The sequence below is a fragment of the Papio anubis genome, chromosome X, assembly GCF_008728515.1.
Source record: "Papio anubis isolate 15944 chromosome X, Panubis1.0, whole genome shotgun sequence".
NCBI lineage: Eukaryota > Metazoa > Chordata > Mammalia > Primates > Cercopithecidae > Papio > Papio anubis.
In genome coordinates, this window is record NC_044996.1 from 24169004 (window position 1) to 24194974 (window position 25971).

Sequence of the window (25971 nt, forward strand, 5' to 3'; positions counted from 1 at the left end):
TAGACATTGGAAAGTGGTTGGTGATGTTAGAACTACTGAAAAATACTCCAGTGGTTTTTTCCACTGCATGTCTTTGTTTGAAGGCAGTCTACTGTAGAATATATTCAGACTTCCTGACATATCCATCCACCTCTTTGCATACACTTATTCTTTGTCCTTTGGCCGTGCACCAAAGTATGACATCACCTGCCTTTAAAAATGGGTGAGGGTAGTGTTACAATTTCAAAAAGAAGTTCTGATACTCTCATTATAGGAATTAACTCTGTTTTGTGGTTTGATTACTAATTGCCTTTAATCTGATTTCTTTTTCATGTAGTAGCATCTACCATGTGTTTTTGCACAGGTGAGAAAGAGCGAGGTTCGTTTATACACCATTTCTCCCTCCACCTTACCTTTAAACTTCCTTTTTTTTTTTTTTTGGGACAGAGTGTCGCTGTGTTGCCCAGGCTGGAGTGCAGTGGAGTGATCTTGGCTCACTGCAGCCTCTGCCTGCCGGGTTCAAGCAATTCTCCTGCCTCAGCCTCCCCGAGTAGCTGGGACTAGAGGTGTGCACCACCACGCCCGGCTAATTTTTTGTATTTTTGGTAGAGACGGGGGTTTCACCATGCTGGCCAGGCTGGTCTCAAACTCCTGACCTCGTGATCCGCCTGCCTCGGCCTCCCAAACCTTTAAACTTTAAACCTGCCTTGCAACTATCTCATTGACATCTGTCACCATTGTCAGGTTCATTTCCATTAGATGTTGCATTCTGCCTTAAAACCATGATAGCTACTGTTTATTTACTTTATTTATTTGGATGCTCTGCCTCCTTCCAGAAATGATTGAAGGTAACTCATAGTCATCACTCTATGTCTGCATTCAGACACAGAGGAGCAGATAGGTTAGATAATAGATATTTTCTGTTCTGTAATATTTTGTTTGGTCACCAAACACTGCCGCCCATGTTATCAAACTGATCACTGACTCCCTGACTGTAGGTTCAAATGTTTGAACATTTTTCTCTATTCGGAATCCTTCTCACCTCTTCAAAAAGAAACTGAGCTCCTTGTGGGCAAGGATCCTGGCTTCCTGGACACTGCCAAATGTGACTTCTTTTTGAAGCCTAAAGGATTAGTCTTTCCCCGTTCTTTCTGCTGAGACAAGGCTTTGCAGAAGAAATTCTTTGGCAACTCAACCTTTTCTGTAACCAGTTAATAAGTTAGATTTTCTAGAAATTTCTAACTTTTTGAGGGAGTTACTGCATGTCTTAGCTTTCTTCTAGATCATGTTTCCAAAAGTTGCCTGGTCATGTGAATCGCGTCGAGGACCAATTCCTAACCTTCTCCAGGAGAGAATTCTGGGAATCTGTATTTTAACGAGCCCCTTGACATTCATATGATCAGGCAAGTTTGGTAAATACTGTTTTGGATGAGTAATGACTCTTCCCTTTCTGTTTCACTGACGTAAGGATTAAAAAACCAAACTGAGCAATCTAGAGTATCTTGTAATTTATATCAAGCTCATTTTCTCATATTCAGAATAGTAGCAGCCATTCTCCTAAACTAAACACTACCTGAGGACATGGATTATGTCCTATTTATTTTTGTGTCGTTAGCATCTTGTACCATCTCTGGCACATGGTAAATTCTCATGACTGAACCCTAGTACAGCATTGTGAAGGACTTAACTTTGCAGAAGAGAGATTTTATTTTCTGTTATCTAAATAATTTTTCCTTGTGTGTCTGTCATCAGAATGGTTCACGCTGCACTACAGTTATTGCTACTCTGTTTCTTCTAAAATTCCAGCAAGGATTGGTACTAAAAAACAAAAAAAGGCTGATACCCAGGCGCGGTGGCTCACGCCTATAATCCCAGCACTTTGGGAGGCCAAGGTGGGCAGATCACCTGAGGCTGGGAGTTCGAGACCAGCCTGACCAACATGGAGAAACTCCATCTCTACTAAAAATCCAAAATTAGCCAAGCGTGGTAGCACATGCCTGTAATCCCAGCTACTCAGGAGACTGAGGCAGGAGAATTGCTTGAACCCGGGAAGTGGAGGTTATGGTGAACTGAGATAGCACCACTGCACTCCAACCTGGATGACAGAGCGAGAATCTGTCTCAGAAAAAAAAAAAGGCTGATAAACTTAAATAGTTGTTAGATTCCTTGTAAAGAATCATTTATCTACAATGGACAAACTAGGCTTGTCCTGTGTTTTTTGTTTGTTTGTTTTTTCCTTCAAACAGAGTCTTGCTCTCTTGCCCAGGCTGGAGTGCAGTGACGCGATCTCAGCTCACCACACCTCCGCCTCCGGGTTCAAGTGATTCTCCTGCCTCGGCCTCCCGAGTAGCTGGGATTACAGGCGCCTGCCACCACGCCCAGCTAATTTTTGTAGTTTTAGTAGAGACGGGGTTTCACTGTTTTGGCCATGCTGGTCTCAAACTCCTGACCGTCCACCTCGGCCTCCCAAAGTGCTGGGATTATAAACGTGAGCCACCGCACCTGGCCATCCTGCGTTTTCTCCATGCTGGAAAAATCAGTTTGACACTCAGGAAACAAGTCTCAAGAACATATAGACCTCTTAACCATTGAGGATCCCTGGGTGCCTCAATTGTGAAGATATGTTTTTGGAAAAGGCCTTTTGGGAGTATGGAAAAAACGGGAGATTGCAAAACCTACAGAAATGAACTTGCTAGTTTAGCTACTATTCTAAAGCTAGTCTGTGATATTTGAGGTTACTCATTTATGATTAAGCAACCTGAAATAAATGGAATCTGGCTAAAGCTTTTTTTTAAAAAAAACCAAAACTCTAAGTTTATTATTTTATTTTATTTATTTATTTTTGAGTAGAGATGGGGTTTCACCATGTTGGCCGGGCTGGTCTCGAACTCCTGGCCTCAAGTGATCCACCTGCCTCGGCCTCCCAAGGTGCTGGGATTACAGGTGTGAGCCATTGCGCATGCCCTGGCTAAAATTTCTTTGCAAAGAATTATTTAAAATGTTCAGTTAGCCAGGCATGATGGTGCATACCTGTAGTCCCACCTACTCTGGAAGCTAAGGTGGAAGGATCACCTGAGCCCAGGAGTTTGAGTCTAGTCTGGGCAACATACCGATACCCTTTCATTTAAAAAAAAAAAAATTAATAGTAATAAGAATGTTCAGTCAATATCAGTAGAATTAGGAAGAATTTCTATTTTCTTCCTTCTTTCATTAATTCAACAAATATTTATTGAGCAAACACCTACTATGCGTCAGGCGCTGTTGCGCAGGTCAAACTGGCTTCTTAAGAATGAAACCCTAAGTGTGAGGAAGAAATTGTACTGTATGTATGGTTTGACTGCAGAAAACCTAAAATAAGTAAACTGGTGCTATAATGAAAAGGAGTAAGTTGGCTTTTCCATGTTAGTAAGACAAGTGAAAAGGCATGTTTCAGTATTTCCTAACATTTTGAAGCTGTGGGGAGAAAGGTTTGTGAGGAATTTCATAGGGAAAAGAAAATGGGGGGAGGGGGAATGTAAACAGACAATACTTAGTACGTTTTACAAAATTAAAGTCACTTTGTAGGTATGCAGAAAGTTTTAAAAGTTGGTTTATTAATGATAGTAGTGTATTACATTTCTTTTCAAGCAGTAGTTTAAATATTAACCAGTTTACTTTTTTTTTAAAGTCAATTTACTTTTCCAGCCTGGGCAACATGGTGAAACCCCGTATCTACAAAAAACAGAAAAATTAGCTGGGCGTTGGTGGCTCATGCCTGTAGTCCCAGCTACATGGGAGGCTGAGGCTGGGGAATCTCTTGAGCCCAGGAAGCAGAGGTTGCAGTGAGCCGAGATCGTGCTACTGCACTCCAGCTTGGGAACAGAGTGAGACCCTGCAAAAAAAAAAAAAAAAAAGTCAATTTACTTTTGAATGCTTTTTTCTTTTTTTTTTTGTTTTTGGCAAATTGAGACAAAAGCTGCTGAACTTTCTCAAATCTACACACTTAGTATTATCAGTGTGTGAAAAGCAAGCAGAAAGAGAATAAACACAAGTATGATCTTAAAACAAATTTGTTATAATGTCTGTATTTAGGGTCTGTCTTCTGGAGGAGTAAACAGAATTAAAAAAAAAAGAAAAACAAAAACAAAAAACGTTTATTTTTAGTAAATGAACCAGGGTTACGGGTGGAGGACAAACTAAATTCATTAAACTAAATCACGTGGAACTTTTCTTAACCAGTTTCCTTTTCTAAGCTCTGAGAGTTACCACTTTCTACTTCTGATGGTTCATTATTTTTGTAAGCTTCTGAAAATCAAAAGCTTGCCCAGATTGAGATAAGCTTCTGCCCCACTCATGTTTTTATTTTCATGATTTGTCATTATTTCCAAATCTCAACCATTTTATTTCATGTGGTGATGAAGAGTTCTAAAAGCAGGTAAGAACAGTAAAGAAAATTACATTTCCTTTTCTACGAGTATAGATCTAAAGTCTCTTATCTGTAATTCAGAAATTGAAATTGAAATTTTAGAATGACCAAAATTTAAGACTATCAAGTTTTCATAACTCATTTGCCAGTAAAACCTGACCTGAACTGGAGAGAGGCTACTTTATAATCTTTTTAAAATATCACTTAGCATGATTGGTCATATTAATATGTTTGACTATGAGTTGCTGCCCTTTACCTTGCTAGCTGTCACTATGTGGTATATGCCCCATATGCTTAAGACCAGATAATTCAAAGTTCCAAAATACACATGGTCCCCAGGATTTCAGATGAGAAACCACAGATCCACACTGGGCTTGTTTTACCCGTCTGTGGCCTAACATTATGAAAGCAAGGGGGAAATTCCTTCTCTAATCTCTGCAAGTATACATGGGATGCTACTACCAGTGTCCATTCTGTTTGTCTTTTAAAGCCTAGATAGGACAGGAACATATGTGTCAGCCTCTAGACTAAGCTTGTCCAACCTGCAGCCCAACACAAATTTGTAAACTTTTTAAAAATATTATGAGATTTTTTTGCGATTTTTTTTTTTTTTTAGCTCATCAGCTATGGTTAGTGTTAGTATATTTTTTATGTGGCCCAGGACAGTTCTTCTTCCATTGTGACCCGGGGAAGCCAAAAGATAGGATGTACCTGCTCTAGATGGATGTTTCTCAATGTGTGGTCCCCATCCTAACAGCAACAGCAGCAACAGCAGCATCCCCTGGGAACTTGTTAGAAATGCACATTATTGAGCCCCATCCCAGATCTATTGAATCAGAACCTCTGGACCTGGGGCCTGGCCGGCTTTGTTTTATAAACCCTTCAGGGCATTCGGATACACTCTCAAGTTTGAGAACCACTGCTCTAGATTGGGGTCTGCCAACTACAGCCACAGGCCAAAGCCAGTCAGTCACCTGCTTTTGTGTGCCCCAGGAGCCATGAGCGGGTTTTGCTTTTTTTTTCTTTTTTTCCTTTTTTCTTTTTCTTTCTTTGAGACAGAGTTTCGCTCTTGTTGCCCAGACTGGAGTGCAATGGCGCAATCTCGGCTCACCGCAACCTCTGCCTCCTGGGTTCAAGCGATTCTCTTGCCTCAGCCTCCCAAGTTGCTGGGATTACAGGCATGCACCACTAGTGGCCTGGCTAATTTTTTGTATTTTTAGTATAAGCAGGGTTTCTCCATGTTAGTCAGGCTGGTCTCTAACTCCCGACCTCAGGTTATTCGCCTGCCTCGGCCTTCCAAAGTGCTGGGATTACAGGTGTGAGCCACCGCGCCCGACCTTTTTTCTTTTTTCTTTTCTTTCTTTTTTTTTTTTGAGACGAAGTCTCACTCTGTCGCCAGGCTGGAGTGCAGTGGCATGATCTCGGCTCACTGCAAGCTCCGCCTCCTGGGTTCATGCCATTCTTCTGCCTCAGCCTCCCGAGCAGCTGGGACTACACCTGCCCAGCTAATTTTTAAAGGGGTTTCACCATGTTGGCCAGGTTGGTCTTGATCTCTTGACCTTGTGATCTGCCCGCCTAGGCCTCCCAAAGTGCTGGGATTACAGGCGTGAGCCCCTGGCCTACATTTTCTAAATGGCTGAAAAAAATTAAAGACAATTTCTTGACACATGAAAATTATATAAAATATAAACTTCAGTGTCCATAAAGTTTTATTGGAACATGGCCACATTCATTCATTTATGTATTGCCTTTGGCTGCTTTTATGCAGCATCAGCGGAATTGAGTAGTTGCAGCAGACACCAAAAGGCCCAGAAAGCTGAAAATATTTACCATCTGGTTCTTTGCAGAAAAAAATTGCTGCTCTAGGTTGATAGTCAACAAACACGAGGAATAATCACAGAGAAGGTACACTGAGACCTTCCTTTATCTGAAAATGTCAGCATCTCCCTAGACAAAGAAATCTACAGAACTCACATATTTCTATGTACGGGTGTTGTTATGATCATCACATCATTACATAGCTCTGCATAGTTTTACATCAAAATAACCTTTGTATTATTTTGGAGGAGTAAGAGCCAAGGAGTTGCTGGACACTTTAAATTTTGTCATTATAAAAAATATTTCATAGTCCAAAATTTTTTAGTTCTTTGGGGGAGAGAAACTCATTTAAAATTTTATTTTTCTGATTTTCTTCTGAGCTTTAACATTTCTGTATTCCAGGACATATTACCTTTCATGCAAGATTGAACTGTGTCCTGGTTAGAGTGTGTTGCGTTTTATTTTGTGCAAGATTGGAGCCATTTAGATTACTCCTTAAATGGTTATTATAATGTCCCAGGTAGCCCATGGTTAACTTTGTATATCTACCTATTCAGTCATCTTTCTGTGTTTACTTCATTTATGGGAAAGACATGAAGGGAGAGGTATTTGATGAACTATTCATGTTTTTCATGATCTTTTCTGGAAGCTGAAGATTTCCTCACTGGGCAGCATTAAATTTTACTCTTAAAAACTTCAGCAACTTAAGAGTGTTCATTCAGCTGTCTGTAGTATTTATGTATGCAGTTTTTATGATGTTTTTCTTGACCATTTAACGGTGAATATCTGTGGGCAGTAAGTCTTGTACAGTGCACTGACGTTTAATCATAAATATGTATTAACTATTTTATTTTTGTATGTGTGTGTCTTAATAAATTATGTTTCTTAGGCAACTTGTTCCAGCGATGGCATGTTCCTCTAGAACTCCAGATGACAAGACAAATGGCTAGCTCTGGTGCATCAGGGGGCAAAATCGATAATTCTGTGTTAGTCCTTATTGTGGGCTTATCAACAGTAGGAGCTGGTGTCTATGTAAGTAGAAAAGCAGCGTGTGTAAAGAAGCTGCCAAACAGCTCCCATTAATAGACTCGATAGTACTCTGCTTTAAAACTTTTGCAACTAATTCCCCTTTCTCCTTTTGGAAAAAATTTCAAAAAGCTTTCTTTTAAGTGCCTGCTGCCTAATATCTTATGGGAGCCAATTCGGGAATGACTGAAATTTAATCTCATGTTGATTGATTTCTGCTCTTTTCACTTGTCTTTTTCCTCTTTACTTGAAAGCCACTGTGTTTTCCTAGATTCAAGTAACCCACAAAATTGTACCTGTTTTCTTGGATGTCACACACTAACCTGTGAATAAAGTCAAAATCCATTGCAGCTCCTTAGCACAATATTTGATTTTGACCTATTTGTCAGACATTTTATTTTTCCTCAGCTTGAGGTTCACATTAAAAAACAACAGCCTTCAATAAAAAATATTAAGTATTCCTAAAAGGAAAGCTATCCCTGAATCTCACCCAAAGACTAAATTACAGAAGCAGGGCTAGTATCACTGATTTTAGAATGGAGTTTGTTTGAGGTGAGAAATATGGTGTTTAATTGCTACGTAGTATTAGCACCATTATATCTCCTTAAATGAACTCCGATCAGCTTAGCAGGTCACAGAGGAATTATTCTGTGGGTGTTTTTTCCCTAACTTGGCAGGGTTTACTGTGACTAAGCTGATCAGTCTAAAGTTGGATCCTGTAAGGTTGAGTGAACCAACTTAGATAACACCTAGTAACACCTTGATTGAAGCAAGCTGTTTGTTTTACTTATTAAGCCATTACAAGTTTAGGGTTTTTTTTCTACATTGGTAAGACAGTGAATTTATCTTTGTTCCTTGGTTGCTAGGTTAAAGAAAGGGACGTGAAAATTATTTGAAGCTACCTATATCCTCATGCTCTGCCAAACGTGACTCCCAAATGGACAAGAAAAGTAGATAGTTCTTGCCTATTGTGAGTCAAATCAGAGTAAGAAATAGGTGAGAGCTGTCTGATAATGTGATTTGATGAAATATACATTCTGCAATCCTGGAGCAGCATTTTTTTCTTTCTTCTTTTTTTAGCACAGGGTAACCAAAACTGCTTCCCTGCCTTTGTATTGAATGTTTCTTCATTAATTCTTAGTGCTCTATTTCCTTTTGTTTCTCTCTTGGCCTTATCTTTACCTACAGTTGTGCAGTCTCATCACCTAGGATCCCCTTCTAGATCACTAGCATCTACAGGTGCTTCTGGGAAAGATGGCAGCAACCTAGTGTACTTCTTAATTGTAGGAGCAACAGTCACTGGGGCAGGAGTTTATTATGTAAGATGCTTACACTAAAATGTATTTTGGGGTAGGGTGGGTGAGACCATGGCACTAATGAAAACTTGATACATTAGAATATAATAAAACATTCACAGCATGTGCTTTCTCTAGGTGTTTATTAAAGGGACATTGTCAGTCACTAGCGAGTCCTCAAATCTCATTCTTCAAACTGTTGAAGTCCTACCAGATATAGCTAAAGCCACAAGTCTAATGATGATCACAAATCCTCATCATTACCTCTTTCTTTGAAACTTTTGCCAATTTTATAATGATTTTGTATGATACCAAATTATATTGTGCTTTAGTGCTGCATATCTAACAAGACAGTCTCAGACTAAATGTTAAATAAGCAAATAAAGGTAATGTGAACACCGTCCATTTTTGAATCATTTTAGGTAAAATGTAATTTTTGTGTTTTGTGGGAAACAATCAGCCAGACTTTGACTGTGAAAAGGCATTTTATTGAATGCTTCTGAGGAGATCCAAAAAGCCATAGAAATTGCAATATTCTCCCTATCTACCTTTCCACCTGCAGCCTCTATTTCAAAGTAAATTCATTTGGCAGTGTCCCTTTGTAATCTCTAATTTGGTCAAAAGTGGCTGAAGCAGTACAAGCTAACACATTCATGTAGATTGCTTTCTTTAATGCCTCTCATTCGTAATTCAGATACTACCCTCTGAGCCTTACTTTTTCCATTTCATATCTCTCAACTTTTCCCATCAGTTCCACCCCATTCATTCAAAAATAGATTAAAGCCTTTGTGTTCAGTATGTTGGTAACAATTTAAACCTGATAAATTCCTGGTCTGTGTTGCTGTACCAGAGTTGGATGGCTTCCACAGAGTTGACCATGCAAATTCTCTTGATGCCAAGCTACAAGACAGGGCTGGTCACTGTTCTTTTCTCCTGCCTTAGAAATATCTAAGAAGCACAAGTTCCTCTCAAGTCATTCAGTTAAATGCCTCATTGTACTCTGTGTTTATCCAACACTGGTAATAATGAAGCTACTGTATTATAAAGTGGTTCCAGGTTAAATGATAAGCTTTTGTCTACCTACAACTGTTATTGAACTGTTATGTACAGTTTTGTTTTAAATCATTGAAAACTTGATCTGAGGTGGCTTAGTTTTTTTGTCTGAAATTGGTATTAGTCTCAAGAGAACGATGAATTTAAAATCGATGTTCAGATTTGATCAGATATTGCTGTAAGTTGTTGGGAACGTTTGTATTAGTTTATTGGGCTGCCATAACAAAACACCACAGACTGAGTGGCTTAAACAACAGAGGTTTATTTTCTCATAGCTCTGAAGGCTGGAAAGGCCAAGATCAAGGTCAGACAGGGTTCAGTTTCTGTTGAGGGCTCTCTTCTTAGCTTTCAGACAGCCGCCCTCTTGCTGTGTCCTCACATGGTTTTGGGGGGTGGGGGGCAGACAGGGAGAAAGAGTGAGCAAGGGAACTCTGGTGTCTTCCCTTTCCTATATGAGCTCCAGCCCTATCTGATTAGGGCCCCACCCTTAAGACTTCATTCAACCATTATCACCTCCCCAAAACCCCATTGCCAAATACCATCACATAAGGGGTTAAGGCTTCAATATAGGAATAGGAAACATTCAGTCCATAACAGTGAGCAGTATTTCTTCGTAACTTTTTTCTCTCATTTGAAGAAATGTTCCTAACTTAAGTATAAATATTACTTTGGCAATTCCTTTATTGGGAGCTCTTTACCTCCCTCCCACTTTACCCTCCAAAAAGAAGGGAGTAAACTGCCAACTTTCAAAAATGTTTACCATGATCTGCAGTGAGAAATACATTTCTCTTACAACCCATTTTATGACCACAAATACATAAAACAGAAACAGAGCTTCAAAAACGACTCTTACTAGGTGTCATGTAATTACTCTAGCTTCTGTTCTCTTCCATTTGTGTCTGCGTCTAATGCTGGTTGCAACCTACTAAATTGACTTCACAACCCACTAACGGCATGCAACCACAGTTTGAAAAACACTGATTTCAACAGTGCTTCCGCTGCTTGGATTGTAAATATGAACTTCTGATTCGGATTGATGTGAGAGTTTTTCCTCTTTTTGCTGGTAACTTTCACTAGGACCTGAGGCAGATCCTCAAATCTCAGTCCTCTATTTTTTGTTGGTGGGCAGAGCCAAAGTAGCCTTTAGAATATTTAATAAGATTTAGTATTTGGGCCCTTTGCCATTGTTAAACTATAGGATTGCGTTGCCTCATTCAGAAAATGACCTGTTGCCTTTCAAATCCCATTAAGTTGGATAAATGCCACCATATTCATCTGTTTAGAAAAGTTGTCTTCACTAATATTTTTCATAAATTTATAGTTTTTCTTAACTTGACATGTATTCATGTCATTAATTGGAAATCTGTGCAAACTAGGAGTACAGAAACCCTTGGGGGAAAGGTAAAGAAATAAATACATTTATATATATATCAGACATACCAACCTCATTCTTGCCCTTTCCCCACTAAACCTAGATATTTCTTGGTCTGCTCTTCCCTTCATGTGTAAGCCATTAGCAAGTGTGAGCTGGGCTTAGGCTATTTTGGGATATTCCTCTCAATGAACATGGCCCCTGTTTATTTCTCTTTTCATTCATGTTGACCAGAGTAAGCCATCTTTTTAGGTAAAACCTCATCTCTCCTCTCGTCTCGTCTCGTCTCTTCTCTTCTCTTCTCTTCTCTTCTCTCTTCTCTTTTCTTGAGAAGTTTTCCCCTCTAGGTTTTTTTTGTTGTGTATTTGTTTTTGAGACAGAGTCTCGCTCTGTCACCCAGGCTGGAGTGCAGTGGTGCGATCTCGGCTCACTGCAGCCACCATCTCCCGGGTTCAGGTGATTCTCTTGTCTCAGCCTCCCTAGTAGCTGGGATCATAGGCGCGCCCCACCACACCTAGCTACTTTTTTTATTTTTAATAGAGACGAGTTTGCTGTGTTGGCCAGGCTAGTCTCGAACTCCGGGCCTCGAGTGATCCCCCCAACTTGGCCTCCCAAAGTGCTGGAATTACAGGCGTCAGCCACCGTGCCCAGCCAAAGTCCCTTTCTTAAATGTTTTTAAGGTATGAGTAAATACTGGACTTGTGTATTAGTATCTGATGCCAAGATAAAAACTCTTCCTGAAATTAATGTTAATTGAATTCGTTTATTTGATAAATTTAGTAGTAAATTCAAGGAGTAGCTATTGTCTTTTCACATACAGTACTTCTTTCTACTTCATTTGTCACAATGTTAAATGCTTCCAAGTTAAACCCAGCTCTCAGGGTCCAGGTTCCTCAATTGCAGCACATTGCCTGATGGGCTGTTCTGGAAGGAAGTCATAGAAGTATTCTTAGAATATGTTTTATGGGGTCGGGTGTGGTGGCTCACATCTGTAATCTCAGCACTTTGGGAGGCCGAGGTGGGCAGATCACAAGGTCAAGGGTTCGAGACCAGCCTGGCCAACATAGTGAAACCCCCACCTCTACTAAAAATACAAAAATTATCTGGGCATGGTAGCGTGTGCCTGTAGTCCCAGCTACTCTGGAGGCTGAGGCAGGAGAATCACTTGAACCTGGGAGGCGGAGGTTGTGGTAAGCTGAGATCACGCCACTGCACTCCAGCCTGGGCAACAGAGTGAGACTACGTCTCAAAAAAAAAAAAAAAAAAAAAGAATATGTTTTATGATAGTTCCTCTGATTGTCTTTACTTTCTCCTACAATTAATTAATCTGAGATTTCATTTGACATATGTTCACTTAAATTCCTGTTTTGTTTACCCTGTGGGGTACAAAAGAGTGAAAGCGTTGTAGGTTTTTTTTTTTTTTTTGAGACAGAGTCTCACTCTGTCGTCTACACTGGAGTGCAGTGATGTGATCTCAGCTCACTGCAACCTCCACCTCCTGGGTTCAAGCAATTCTCATGCCTCAACCTCCCAAGTAGCTGGGACTACAGGCGTGCATCACCTCACCCAGCTAATTTTTGTATTTTTAGTAGAGACGGGGTTTCACCATGTTGGCCAGGCTGGTCTCAAACTCCTCACCTCAGGTGATCTGCCCACCTCAGCCTCCCAAAGTGCTGGGATTACAGTTGTGAGTCACCATGCCCAGACAAAAGCATTATAATGTCAAGTCATTCTTGCCTACCTTTTCTTTAAAAGGTCTCCAATAAACTCTGGTGCTGTATGTTAAGAAAAAAAACAACACAACTAGTCATAATGGTAAAATTACCCTTTTCCAATTTGAAAGGCTAGAGAAGATAGAATATTTGGAATATAACAGGTGTTTAAGCAAGGTGTTTGACCCCCTAGTAAATAATCTGTGTGGTTTTTCTGAATGAGATCCCTTCTACCTCGTGAGTTTAGGAAAAGGACAGACCATTGAGGGAATGATGGGTAACTCTCTAAAAATAGAATACAGGCGGCCATGTTTCTGACCACTATGTGAGTACGCAGCAAAAGCCAGAATGTTGACCAGGAAAACTTGTGTCCCAGCTTCCTACCCAGGACCCCTATAGATTGATTTCACAGCTAGTGTCCAGCATAGTCCAAACCCCCGTTCTGTGCTTCATATAAAGATTAGCCCTTTCTAGTGCTTTATTCTTCTAGTATAAAATGTTTTTTTTCTTTTTTCTTAAACTGTACATTCAGAATAAAATATGGGGAGAATTCTTTACAGAGAGCCTAAAAATCTGAAACTGGAATATTTTCATCTGCTTACACATATTTTTTCCATACCAAGCATGTGCACACCCAGTATTTTTTATTTCTTAAGAAAACAACTTTGTCTTAGTGGTTTTGACATAGAGGAACTAACATCAGATAGACAAAAGCTTCTCATTTAATTGAAAGATAATATTACTTACAGTATGAGCTAGCTGTATGGTGAAATAAACTTTCTCCATGTTTGGATCTGCAGGCCTACAAGACTATAAAAGAGGACGAAAAAAGATACAATGAAAGAATTTCAGGGTTAGGGCTGACACCAGAGCAGAAACAGAAAAAGGCTGCATCATCTGGTGAGTATTCCCTTAATTCTTGCTATGATTTGAGACTCACAAAGGGAAAGTTATAAACAGTTGGGGTGCTGTGATTCATGGATGTCTTGTAGAAGCAATGGTGGTATGAGATTGCAAGCATCTAGAAAGTATGGTATTACCCTAGAACTGGGAGTGATTTAAAGCATTTGGCTGAAATTTGGGTTTGAGAATAAAGCTAGTGATGATTATGATTGGTTGTTTTTCTGTATATTAATATTAGTCTCTTGGCTGGGCACGGTGGCTCACACCTGTCATCCCAGCACTTTGTGAGGCCGAGACGTGCAGGTCAACTGAGGTCAAGAGCTCGAGACCAGCCTGGCCAACATGGTGAAACCCCATCTATACTAAAAATACAAAAATTAGCCAGGTGTGGTGGCAGGCACCTGTAATCCTAGCTACTCGGGAGGCTGAGGCATGAGAATCACTTGAACCCAAGCAGCAGAGGTTGCAGTGAGCCAAGATCACACTGCTGCACTCCAGCTTGGGCGACAGAGCAAGACTCTGTCTTAAAAAAAAAAAAAAAAAAAAAAAAAAAGAAATCTCTTAAAAGGCAAGCTTAGCAAGGAAAACTATTGGAAAAGAGATGAAAACCATTTTTTTTTTTTGAGACGGAGTTTCACTCTTTTTGCCCAGGCAGGAGTGCAGTGGCCTGATCTTGTCTCACTGCAACCTCCGCCTCCTGGGTTGAAGCGATTCTCCTGCCTCAGCCTCTGGAGTAGCTAGGATTACAGGCACACGCCACCATGCCTGGCTAATTTTGTATGTTTAGTAGAGACAGGGTTTCACCATGTTGGCCAGGCTGGTCTTGAAACCCTGACCTCAGGTGATCCGCCTGCTTCAGCCTCCCAAAGTGCTGGGATTACAGGTGTGAGCCACCACACTCGGCCAAAAGCCATTTTTTAAATGAGGAAATTCTTCTGGTTTTGTTCCCCTGTTTTGTTCTCTTTTTGAGTCTTTGCAGTTTTGAGTTGCTAAAGGTATATTTGCTTTCCTAAAGCACATACCCTAGCCATCACTTCCATTTCACATGATTCGCTTCAATTTTCAGAGAGGAATGTTTTAATCCTTTAATAAGCCCCACAACTCTGGGTGGGCAGTTTGTTCTGCTTTTTTCAAAAGCACCTCCTTATTCTTGAACATTGTATAATAATCCCCAATTGACCCCCTGGATTTTCTCCCTTTGTTGCTAATGGAAGGTGAAACTGAGCTTGATATTTTCCTGGTGATCTCTAGGAAATTGATGGGAAAGGCAGAAGCCTACTGATGTATACTTTCTAAATGTTTTAGAAGTAACTAAATATTTAAGCCATGTCCTAGTACCAGTTCAGAACTGATGAATGAATGACATTGGTGAAATCATTCTCCTATTTGTCACTTATGAAATGAAAGGGATACTTGCTTTTCCTCTCCCATCAGGATGCTGTGAAGATTGTCAAGGTTAATGTAGGTCCTATGTTTTGCTAGCTTTATGTGGAGGATTGAGACAAGTGCAAGGTGATTTTTTTTTAACAGTGGCAAAGAATCATCTGAGACTTCAAGAAGATTCATCCAGTGTGTTCTGTTGCTTTCAGCTTCAGAAGGAGAGGAAGTTCCTCAAGACAGCGTGCCAAGTCATGTTCCTTTTCTGTTAATTGGTGGAGGCACGGCTGCTTTTGCTGCAGCCAGATCCATCCGGGCTCGGGATCCTGGGGCCAGGGTAAGGTACATGTTTTTTTTGGCTTGGTGCAGAGGGTACAGTCTGCAAGTATTTAGCTAATGTGAACGTTTTGACATTTGCCTCTTAAATTACTTGGCTCTGATAAGCATCATGATTTTTATGTCTGAAGGTACTGATTGTATCTGAAGATCCTGAGCTGCCATACATGCGACCTCCTCTTTCAAAAGAACTGTGGTTTTCAGATGACCCAAATGTCACAAAGACACTGCGATTCAAACAGTGGAATGGAAAAGAGAGAAGGTGTGTTTGCCTATGTAAAATGAGCCTGACTAACAACTTCAGCTAAGCACAGAGAGTAGGTTAGGATTTTGCCACTGACTGTGTACAGTGAATAGGAGGGATGACTTGGCTGTCCACTAGAGTCTACTATGGTCCACACTTGGTACAGCTTAGAGATAACAGTCTACAAAGGGCAAGAGTCCTGGATTCTGTTACCAGATCTACCAACAGTTGATGGTGTAATATTGGCCTCTGAAATACTAATGTTCCTATTTCTGGAACCTTTATGTTAAGTTTCTTTAGGTGAAGATCAACTTGGCCTGTATTGTCACTTCTTTTTTTTTTTTTTTTCTTTTTTTTTTTGAGACAGAGTCTTGCTGCTCTGTCACCAGGCTGGAGTGCAGTACAGTGGCACAATCTCAGCTCACTGCAACCTCCGCCTCCCAGGTTCAAGCAATTCCCCTGCCTCAGCCTCTCAAGTAGCTGGGATTACAGGCACGCACCACCACGCCCAGCTAATTTCTTTGTATTTTAGTAGAGACGGGGTTTCACCATGTTGACCAAGATGGTCTCGATCTCCTGACCTTGTAATCTGCCCCGCCTTGGCCTCCCAAATTGCTGGGATTACAGGCATGAGCCACTGCGCCCAGCCATCACTTCTTTATACTTGCCTAGACATGTCCTACAAGAGCAGAAGAAAAGAAACTATTTAACAGCACTCTCTTTGACAGCCTAGCAGGCATTTAGAATTTCAGGAGTAGAGTAGGAAGACTGTAAGGAAGAGCCTCTGTTAGAATTTTTGCATGACAGACTTGGAGATACAGGTCCAGAAGCTTTTTCCTTTTGAAGGACAACATAGATCTCTTAATTTTAGTACCATGTTCTTTGGGTTCCAGTTTTTTTCTCATTGGTGACCGCTTTGATACCAGACCAAATTTTACAAACTTACCCTTCTCCCTCACCCCCACTATCATGTTCCATTTTCAAACAGGATGTATACTTTCAATTAAGTTAGTGGCTAACTTTATATGTATATTTATGCATATATACATACATACATACATACATACATATTTTTAGAGACAGGGTCTGGCTCTGTCACCCATGCTGGAGTACAGTGGCCAAATCGTAGCTCACTGCAGTCTCAAACTCCTGGGCTCAGGTGATCCTCCCACCTCAGCCTCCCGAGTAACTAGGACTATAGGTGTGTACCACCATGTGCTTTTTATTAATTTAAAAATTTTTTTTCTAGAGATGAGATCTTGCTATGTTGCCCAATCTGTTCTCAAACTCCTGGCCTCAAGTGATCCTTCCACCTTGGGCTCCCAAAGCACTGGGGTTACAGACCTGAGCCACTGCACCCAGCCAATATTAATAAATTAATTAATATTAATATATCATAGTTGATAACTGTTTGAGGCAGAGTCATCTCAGGAGCTAGAATTAGTTGTTCCATTGAAGAGCACCATTCTGGACAACCCATTTGGGTGGATATGTGAATACCAGCTCCGTGAGTGCTCCACTTGTTCTTACTTTGAAATGAAACTAAATCTAGAGCAAGATCCTCAGCCTCAGCACTATAGACATTTGGAGCAGGATAACACTTTGCTGGGAGTGGGGAGCTGTCCAGTGCATCGTAGGATGGTTAGCAGCATCCCTGGCCATTACCCACTGGATATGAGTAGCATCCTTACCCAAGTTGTTACAACCTAGATTGTCTCTGGACACTGGCAAACATCCCCTGGGGGCAAAATTGCCCCAGGTTGAGAACTCCTGATCTGGATGCCTGTATGTAAGCAAGTCATGACCACGATTTAATAGACTTGGAGACTTACTTTGGAAAACGTCCCTTACAGTTTCTGATAATGGAAGCAGTTTTATTAAAGCTATGGGGGAAGCTGATAACAGTTCCACATGCTTATAATATTCTCCCTCTCTGCTCCATACAGCATATATTTCCAGCCACCTTCTTTCTATGTCTCTGCTCAGGACCTGCCTCACATTGAGAATGGTGGTGTGGCCGTCCTCACTGGGAAGAAGGTGAGCTAGTAGACCGCTTCCTTTGTCAGGCTGTACGTACGTGCCCACCAGCCAGTATGGTGATGTGTGTTTCCATTACCATTTATGTCTGTCCTGCCATTGTAGCTCATCAAAGAAGGATCGAGCTGCTTTAGGTTTAATAATGCTTAGTGTGTCTTTCTGGGGAAAGCACTAGTATCAAAGCCTAGGGTAGCATGCTGACTCAACTTGACCCTAAAAGCTGTTATCTCTCCTATTTGCTCTTCTACCCTTCCTCATCCTTCCTATTTTCCCACGCTAACTTCTCTCTGGGATTATTGATGAGAAAAGATTGACAAATATGTATTATTCATTATAGTAAAATAATTTGGGCATAACTCAGCATAGAAGATATTGTTAGACTTTAAAAGGTGAGTGTCTGAGTAATAAGGTCAGTTATTAGAGGGTATTTCTGGAGTCCCAGGATGGTTTTGTTATATTTTATTGTTGTTAATGGCAGGTACTAGAGTGTGTGTGTAAACTAATGGCAGTGTTCCAATAGGGAGGTGTTTTCTGAAGGAGCAAAAGCCCAGAGTAGATGAGATACACAGCATAAATGGAGGGATTGTCGTTTGTTAGAAACATACCCACTTCTCCTATAAGGGGACATTAGACAGAGAAGATGGATATAGGTTTGTTGATAAACTGGTAATGAGACATTGTGTCCCCTATGTGTAAACAACACTCAGGCCCTGCCCTCTAGGGGCTAACTGTATTAGGCAGAAACATAAATACATAATCATAACACATAGGTGTGTAGGAAGAGAGATCTGTGCACTATGTTGTGGGAAATACGGGGAAGCATGCCCAGTTGAGTGATGACATCAGGAAAGGCTTTCTGGAGGAGAAGGTCTTACAGAATGGGCAGTCTTATGGAATGAAGAGGCATTCACCCGACTAGAGAAAGAGTGAAGAGCATTCAAGTAAAAAAGAACAGCATTTAAGCAGAAGCACAGGGGTACAAAAAAGCATGTTTGGTGCCAGGAAATAGAAGCAGCTCGGTACTGACAGAGCAGTTAGGTACAAATTAGGAAGTGGCAAGAGATGAAGCAGGGGGCCTGATTGTGGAGGGCTTTGCATGAAAGAGCTTTTTCTGCACTGGAGAGCTGGGGAGCTGTTGCATTTTAGGCAATTGAATTTTAAATAATCACTATTGGCTGTGAGGAGGATGGATTTCAGTGAGACAAGACTAGAGGGAGACCATTTCAGAGATTATTGCAATAATCTAGGCAACAGGTGATGAGAGCCCAAATTAGAATAGTAGTGGTGTGATGATGATGATGATGAAGAAGAAAGTAAGAGGTAAAATTTGTATAGTACCTATTCTAATCTTGTAAGCACAGTTATTAAATGCTTTATGTGTACCATCTCATTTTATCCTCCCAATAATCTTATGAGGTGAATATTATTTCCCTCTTACAGAGAAATAAGTTGAAATTTTTAAAAATAAATAAATTTTAAATAATTTGCCTAAACTCACATAGCTAGTAAGCGGTAGGGAGAGAAGTTGAACCCGGGTCTGTCTGAGGCCACAGAATTGGAACCCAGATATTCTGATTCCAGAGCCTAAACTATTAATAGCATCAGTGTACAGTGTATTAATTTTTTTTTTTTTTTTTTTTTTGGACAGATTCTCATTCTGTTGCCCAGGCTGGAGTACAGTGGCGTGATCTTGGCTCACTGCAACCTCTGCCTTCCAGGATCAAGTGATTCTCCTGCCTTAGCCTCCTAAGTAGCTGCATGCGCCACCATACCTGGCTAATTTTTTTTTTGTCTTTTTAGTAGAGACGGGGTTTCACCATGTAGGCCAGGTTGGTCTCGAACTCCTGACCTTAGGTGATCCACCCACCTTGGCTTCCCAAAGTGCTGAGATTACAGGCGTGAGCCATCATGTCCAGCCAGTATTACTTCTTGATAGAAAGGTGAAGAGAGGTAGGGAGCACACTTGAGGCATGCTTAGGCATGCTTGATGAGGCTTGGTGGTTGGTTAAAGGTAGGAGATGGAGGAGGCAAAGATGATTTTCTAATTTCTAGCCTGCATGTCTGAGTGGATGGCAGGGTACCCCCAGCTGAAAAAGACATTACAAGAGGAAGAGCTAGTTTAAGGGAGAAGATAGAATTCAGTTTTGGACCATTAAGTATGAAGTGGAATATCTGTGTGAAGGTGTCTTCTGGGCAGTTGGACATATGACTGCTACGCTCAGGGGACCTGGGCTCAGACAGAGAGTCGAGAATCATCTGCATATGTGTAGGAATTGAAACCATGAGAGTAGGTGAAGCCTCCCAGGGAGAACTGATCTGGTGAGAAGAGGAGTAAGGCAAGGATAGAGCCCTGGGGAACCCCAATTTTTAGGAGGCAGGGTTAAGAAGAACCCGAAACCTGAGGACAGGAGCCAAGGATATAGGGAGTTTCAAGAAGGAGGATGTGATCCACAGTATTACTGTGGCAGAGGAATCTGGGAAGAAAAGAACTGTAAAATGCACCGTGAGATTTGGCGGTTCAGATACCTTTGGGAGGCTGAAGCAGGTGAATCGCTTGAGGTCAGGAGTTAGAGACCAGCCTGGCCAACATGGTGAAAACACGTCTCTACTAAAAATACAAAAATTAGCCGGGTGTGGTAGTGCACACCTGTAATCCCAGCTACTCAGGAGGCTGAAGCACAAGAATTGCTTGAATCCAGGAGGCGGAGGTTGCAGTGAGCCAAGATTGCATCAGTGCACTCCAGCCTGGGTGACAGAACAAGACTCCATCTCAAAAAAATAATAAAATAAAATAAAATAAAACAGATACCATTGGGAAGTTAGAAAAGAGGGTAAAGTACTCTTTCAAAAGATTTAAATGAGAAGAGAGAGATGGCAATTGGATAAAAGCGTGAAGAGGACGTAGAATCAAAGGCGGGACCTGTTGGATGGGACAAGAATGTTAATAGGCTGGGCAGGGTTGGTGGGGAGCCCTCATGCCTCATGGGAAGCTGTGGAAGATCACATCTAATGGCTTCATTTGTTTTCACAATACAATAGAACATAAGATGGTTATCTGAGAGCGAGCAACGTGAGGGTTGAGTAGCGGGATTGGATTGAAGAGGGAGCTTACCAGGGACAAATCAAAGGAGGCTAAAGAAGCTGCATCAGATCTCAGTTCATGTCGTTGCCTCTAGAAAGCTTTACCCAACCCACCCTGACTAGATGGCATATGTCATATGTTCCCAGTACTACCTGCACTGTTCTTACCACTCATATCACATGTATCACTCTTGATTACTGTTAGTGCTTGTTAAATTGTCTTGGCCACTAAACTCTGAAAGCAGTGAGGATCACTGTCTAAACTTGATACATAGTAGGTGCTTAATTGAATGGTCTCATAGCTAGTAAAGAGTGGAGCAAAGACTGGGTGCCTATTCTCTCTGACTCCAAAGCTCAAACTCTTAACCATAAGAAGGAGTAGGGTGCAAGGGAATTAAAGGTACTGGCAAAAGAACAGTTTGGATGTTCTACCATCAGCCCAAATTAGTTAGAATGGAGCAGCTAGTCAAATAAACAGAGAAAATTGAAAGCAAGTATAGGAGACAGACTGAGCGAAAGCTGAAGGGATGGAAAATTGTGACCAACAAGTAGGATAATTGAGGTAGAAGGAGCGGTTTAGGAGATAACAAGATGAGGAACAGTATGAGCCAGTTTCCAAGGTCTTCAGTGAATCAGGAGGAGTAGCGAGGAGGTGGCTCAAAAAAGTGATTCATAGGAATATAGGACTCCTCTGATGTCCCTCAGAAGAGAATGAAAGTACAAGAATCTGGAAGCAGCAGACCAGTAACCTCAAGAAGCTTGCAAAATGCCAACACCTCCTCCTGGCCTTGCGATGTGGAGTGTGGGGGAACTAACAGCCTCTACATGTAAGCTCTCCTTAAGAGAGAGCCAAGTTTCAGTGAAGGCTACAAGTTGGAGAAAGCATTCTGTAAAAATGTTGTAGATGTAGGAGGGTTATTAACAAAGTAATAATAAGTAATTCCAAACAGCCAAATAAGAAAGGCTATTCCGATTCTCCTTTTCCACACATGGGGCAGGGCTTCAGGACTGTCATGACTTGCTCTAATGTTACCTGCTTTCTGTCTATTTCCAACATATGACTGCCTGAAAAAACTGGGTACCAGAAACTGTGGTTCCCATGATTACTTGGATATGGTTTCTTAAGGATCGCTTTAGGTCAAGAACTAATTCTTATTGGGCTGACAACTTTTGTGTTTGTTTGTTTGTTTTTTGTTTTGTTTTGTTTTGAGACAGAATCTTCCTCTGTTGCCCTGGCTGGAGTGCAGTGGCATGATCTCGGCTCACTGCAACCTTTGCCTCCCAGGTCCAAGTGATTCTCCTACCTCAGTCTCCCCAGTAGCTGGGACCACAGGCATATGCCACCACACCTGGCTAATTTTTGTATTTTTAGTAGAGACGGGGTTTTGCCATATTGGCCAGGCTGGTGTCGAACTCATGGCCTCAGTGATCCGCCCGCCTCAGCCTCCCAGAGTGTTGGGATTACAGGCATGAGTCACTGTGCCCGTCCTGGACTGACAACTTCTTATTGGCCTGGAGTTTGGGGGTGGTGATGGAAATATTCTGAAATCAGATAGTGGTGATCGTGGCACAACCTTGTGAATATATTGAAATCCACAGAATTCCACACTTTAAAATGGTGATTTTGATGTGAATTATATATCAATAAATTTTTTTCAAAGCTAATTCATCTCTACCTCTTTTGTGTATGTGTGTGACTGTACCAGGTAGTACAGCTGGATGTGAGAGGCAACATGGTGAAACTTAATGATGGCTCTCAAGTAACCTATGAAAAGTGCTTGATTGCAACAGGTGAGCATTTCTGGAGATGGCTTTCTTCCCTGATACAGCTCATTCAAGTTTTAGAGTCCAGCTTTCTCTGTAGAAGGTATTACTACTTAAGAAAATGGAAACCCAGACTCTCTGAAGTGGGTGTCTTCTCTTGGTACAAAAGCTGGCTGTGTCCAGGCATCCTGGATCACCAGCCCTTCTGGATGATCCTTGCTCTTCTCCCAGTAAAGGCATGAAGTTGCCCTTTTTTCTCTCCCTGCTTAGCCTTCACCCTGTGCCCTGTGCCCTGTGCCCTAAAAGTGATGTTGTTTGTGGCTTCATTGCCAGTTGCAATCAGAAACCAAGAGAGGAGACAGAAGCAATTCATCAAACCCATGTAGCTATGCTAGCTGGCAAATCCTCATGAGAAACTCGAAGAGAACATGGAAGCCAAAAGTAAGGCCTTTTGGCCACCTAGGGGGAGGGTGTACCCCTTGAAGACAGACTCTCAAATCTGCTTCTCAAAGACAACTGACAAAAAGCCTGCTGGGAGGCGAGCTGAAGGCAAACAAAGCCTTCATATCCTATCCTGTTGTTGCTGCCATGGTGCTAAGTGAAGAGGGCTCCACCATTGTGTGGTGGAGGGAGTATTGTTTGGGCTAGCTCCTGCTTGTTGGGCTAAAGGGTTTTCCTTCTGTTATTTCCAGGAGGTACTCCAAGAAGTCTGTCTGCCATTGATAGGGCTGGAGCAGAGGTGAAGAGTAGAACAACGCTTTTCAGAAAGGTAATTGTCTGCTTTAGTGTTTTCTTTGTGTTGTTTTTGAAGAGGTAGTTTAATCTTGCAGTCCCCAAGCACCCACCCGGGACTTGGGAGATCCAAGTTCTATTTATGGCTCTTCTCCAGACTTGTTATCTGGCCTTGAGCAAGTCACTTCCTCTCTCTGCACCTCAGATACCTCACTCAAGGGTTTTAAGCTCCTACGGAAAAAATGGAGTGTTTGTATTGCTTGCAATAGATTCTTCTGATTGCTCTTCCATAGTTGTTTTTTTCCTGATGTGTTTGATTCATTGGAACCCCTTATAGCCTGTTGGCATTTTCATTGCAACTGCTGTGTAGAGACTTCAGAGAAAAAAAGTACCTAAAGAAAAAGCAAGGGGGTGTTCTGCTGTTTAACACTGTGCGTATAAAAACTGCTGTCATTTTTTCAGGGATAAGATTTGTCCTGTCTTTTTTTTTTTTTTTTTTGAGACAGGGTCTCGCTCTGTTGCCCAGGCTGCAGTGCAGTGGTGCAATCTCGGCTCACTGCAAGCTCTGCCTCCCGGGTTCACGCCATTCTCCTGCCTCAGCCTCCCAAGTAGCTGGGACTACAAGCATCCACCACCATGCCCGGCTAATTTTTTGTATTTTTAGTAGAGACGGGGTTTCACCATGTTAGCCAGGATGGTCTCGATCTCCTGACCTTGTGATCCACCTGCCTTGGCCTCCCAAAGTGCTGGGATTACAGGCGTGAGCCACCACGCCCGGCCCTGTCTTTTTTTTTTTTTTTTCCAAGACTGAGTCTCACTCTATCGCCCAGGCTGGAGTGCAGTGGCACGATCTTGGTTCACTGCAACGTCCACCTCCCAGGTTCAAGCGATTCTTGTGACTCAGTCTCCCAAGTAGCTGGAATTACAGGCATGTGCCACCACGACCAGCTAATGTTTTTTGTATTTTTAGTAGGGATGAGATTTCACCCTGTTGGCCAGACTGGGTACTGTCTTTTAAGTTCTTCCTAGAACAAGGTTTGTCAGCCTCTGCAGTATTGGCATTTTGAGCTGGATAATTGTAGTAGGGGCTGTCTTATGCCATTGTAGTATGTTAGCAGCATCCTGGCCTCTTGTACACTAAATGCTGGGAGCACCTACTTGCTCTCACAACCAAAAATGTCTTCAGATATTGCCAGATGTCCTCCTGGGGAAGATAGGGACAAAATTGCCACCAATTGAGAACCACTGTTTATAGAAGGAATTTTACCATGAAGAAAGAAATTTGCATTAATAATATAGAAGTTTTAATTGAGTCACTTTATACAAGGAGAAAATTTACTGTTGCCGAAGATCTAGAAGAAACTACTTCCTAGTATTATTATCCTATGCCCCTTTTGGAAATTAATGGACTAAACTGATGTGGTCCTGCAGATTGGAGACTTTAGAAGCTTGGAGAAGATTTCACGGGAAGTCAAATCAATTACGATTATCGGTGGGGGCTTCCTTGGTAGCGAACTGGCCTGTGCTCTTGGCAGAAAGGGTGAGTATTGAGGAGTGACCTTGATATTCTTTCTCTAGTCTTATACAGCTTTTCTGTGAATCCCAGAGATGTGTTTGGCAGGATCCGTAGAGTTTAATTAAGGTTTATACAGTGAAAAGCTAAGCACTGAGATTAGTTCTGGTGAGGGATCCCTTGGTGACCAAAAAGCTGTCACCTGAGCAACTTAACAGCGATGCTTTTTAAATTTTATTTTATTTTATTTTATTTTATTTTTTTGAGACGGAGTTTCGCTCTTGTTGCCCAGGCTGGAGTGCAATGGTGCGACCTCTGCTCACTGCAACCTCCGCCTCCGAGGTTCAAGCGATTCTCCTGCCTCAGCCTCCAGAGTAGCTGGGATTACAGGCATGCACCACCACAGCTGGCTAATTTTGTATTTTTAGTAGAGACGGGGTTTCTCCATGTTGGTCAGGCTGGTCTTGAACTCCCAACCTCAGGTGATCCGCCCACCTCGGCCTCCCAAAGTGCTGGAATTACAGGTGTGAGCCACTGCACCCTGCCAACAGCAATGCTTTCTTTCCTTTCCTCTACCTCTATGCCAGGACTCCTTAGAAATAAAATATTAAGGAAAGTAACTTATGGAGATGATAAGAGCAATGCAGACTACAGAATTATAGGTGTCTTTCAACTGCTGCCTCGTGTAAAAAGCCAAAACCTTCTTTGGGCACATGATGGTTCCCAGCTTGACGGATCTGTGAGCTCCAGTTGGAATGTTTCATGGCAACTAGTTATCTTAATGTTCTTTTTCAGATATATGAAATCAGGGCATCTTTTCAGGAGGATGCTTCCTATTCAGAGGTTGCAAAGCACTTGTGTAAGCCTTAGGTGACTGCATGGGTGGAAGTACACAGAGTTCACCATCTGAAGCTTAATCTGGGGCCAGAAGTTCTGATACCTGTTGTATTTGCGTTACAAATGAACTTGAGCACTGAGGCCCTCATGCCCAGTGTCCTGTAAGTGGGCGCTCTGGCCTGGATTGCAGCTCTGCCCTGTCTTTAGTGAGGGCTGCCTGCTGCTCCTTTACTTCTCTTACTGTCTTCCTAGGATTGACTTTTGCTTCCTGCTGTAACTACTCTGTTTCTTCTTCCCAGCTCGAGCCTTGGGCACAGAAGTGATTCAGCTCTTCCCCGAGAAAGGAAATATGGGAAAGATCCTCCCTGAATACCTCAGCAACTGGACCATGGAAAAAGTCAGACGAGGTAGAGAGACTGTTTCTATATGCTGCCACTCTATTTCCTTTGAGTGTGACCTAAGGCAAACTTCGCTTCTATGGGAACCC

General features: G+C 41.8%; 1 protein-coding gene and 1 long non-coding RNA gene across 3 annotated transcripts in view; one reads left to right on the plus strand and one right to left on the minus strand.

Annotated features, from left to right (window-relative positions):
- Positions 1-25971, plus strand: part of AIFM1 (apoptosis inducing factor mitochondria associated 1) — a 36037-nt gene that overhangs the window by 2150 nt on the left and 7916 nt on the right. The window contains exons 2-10 of one of the 2 annotated variants that reach the window (XM_003918264.3): positions 7092-7234; positions 13461-13560; positions 15153-15277; positions 15408-15538; positions 17467-17557; positions 22345-22429; positions 23095-23171; positions 24566-24674; positions 25784-25891. In XM_003918264.3, the coding sequence (XP_003918313.1) occupies positions 7092-7234; positions 13461-13560; positions 15153-15277; positions 15408-15538; positions 17467-17557; positions 22345-22429; positions 23095-23171; positions 24566-24674; positions 25784-25891 (969 nt within the window). Of the gene's footprint in view, positions 1-7091; positions 7235-8416; positions 8548-13460; positions 13561-15152; positions 15278-15407; positions 15539-17466; positions 17558-22344; positions 22430-23094; positions 23172-24565; positions 24675-25783; positions 25892-25971 lie in introns of both variants that reach the window. The other variant, XM_003918265.5, reaches the window with a different exon arrangement.
- Positions 11549-13477, minus strand: LOC108583892. The gene is made up of 3 exons (XR_001898717.3): positions 13408-13477; positions 12690-12723; positions 11549-11872 (listed from the first exon to the last, which is right to left on the minus strand). It is a non-coding gene; the product is annotated as an uncharacterized LOC108583892 (long non-coding RNA).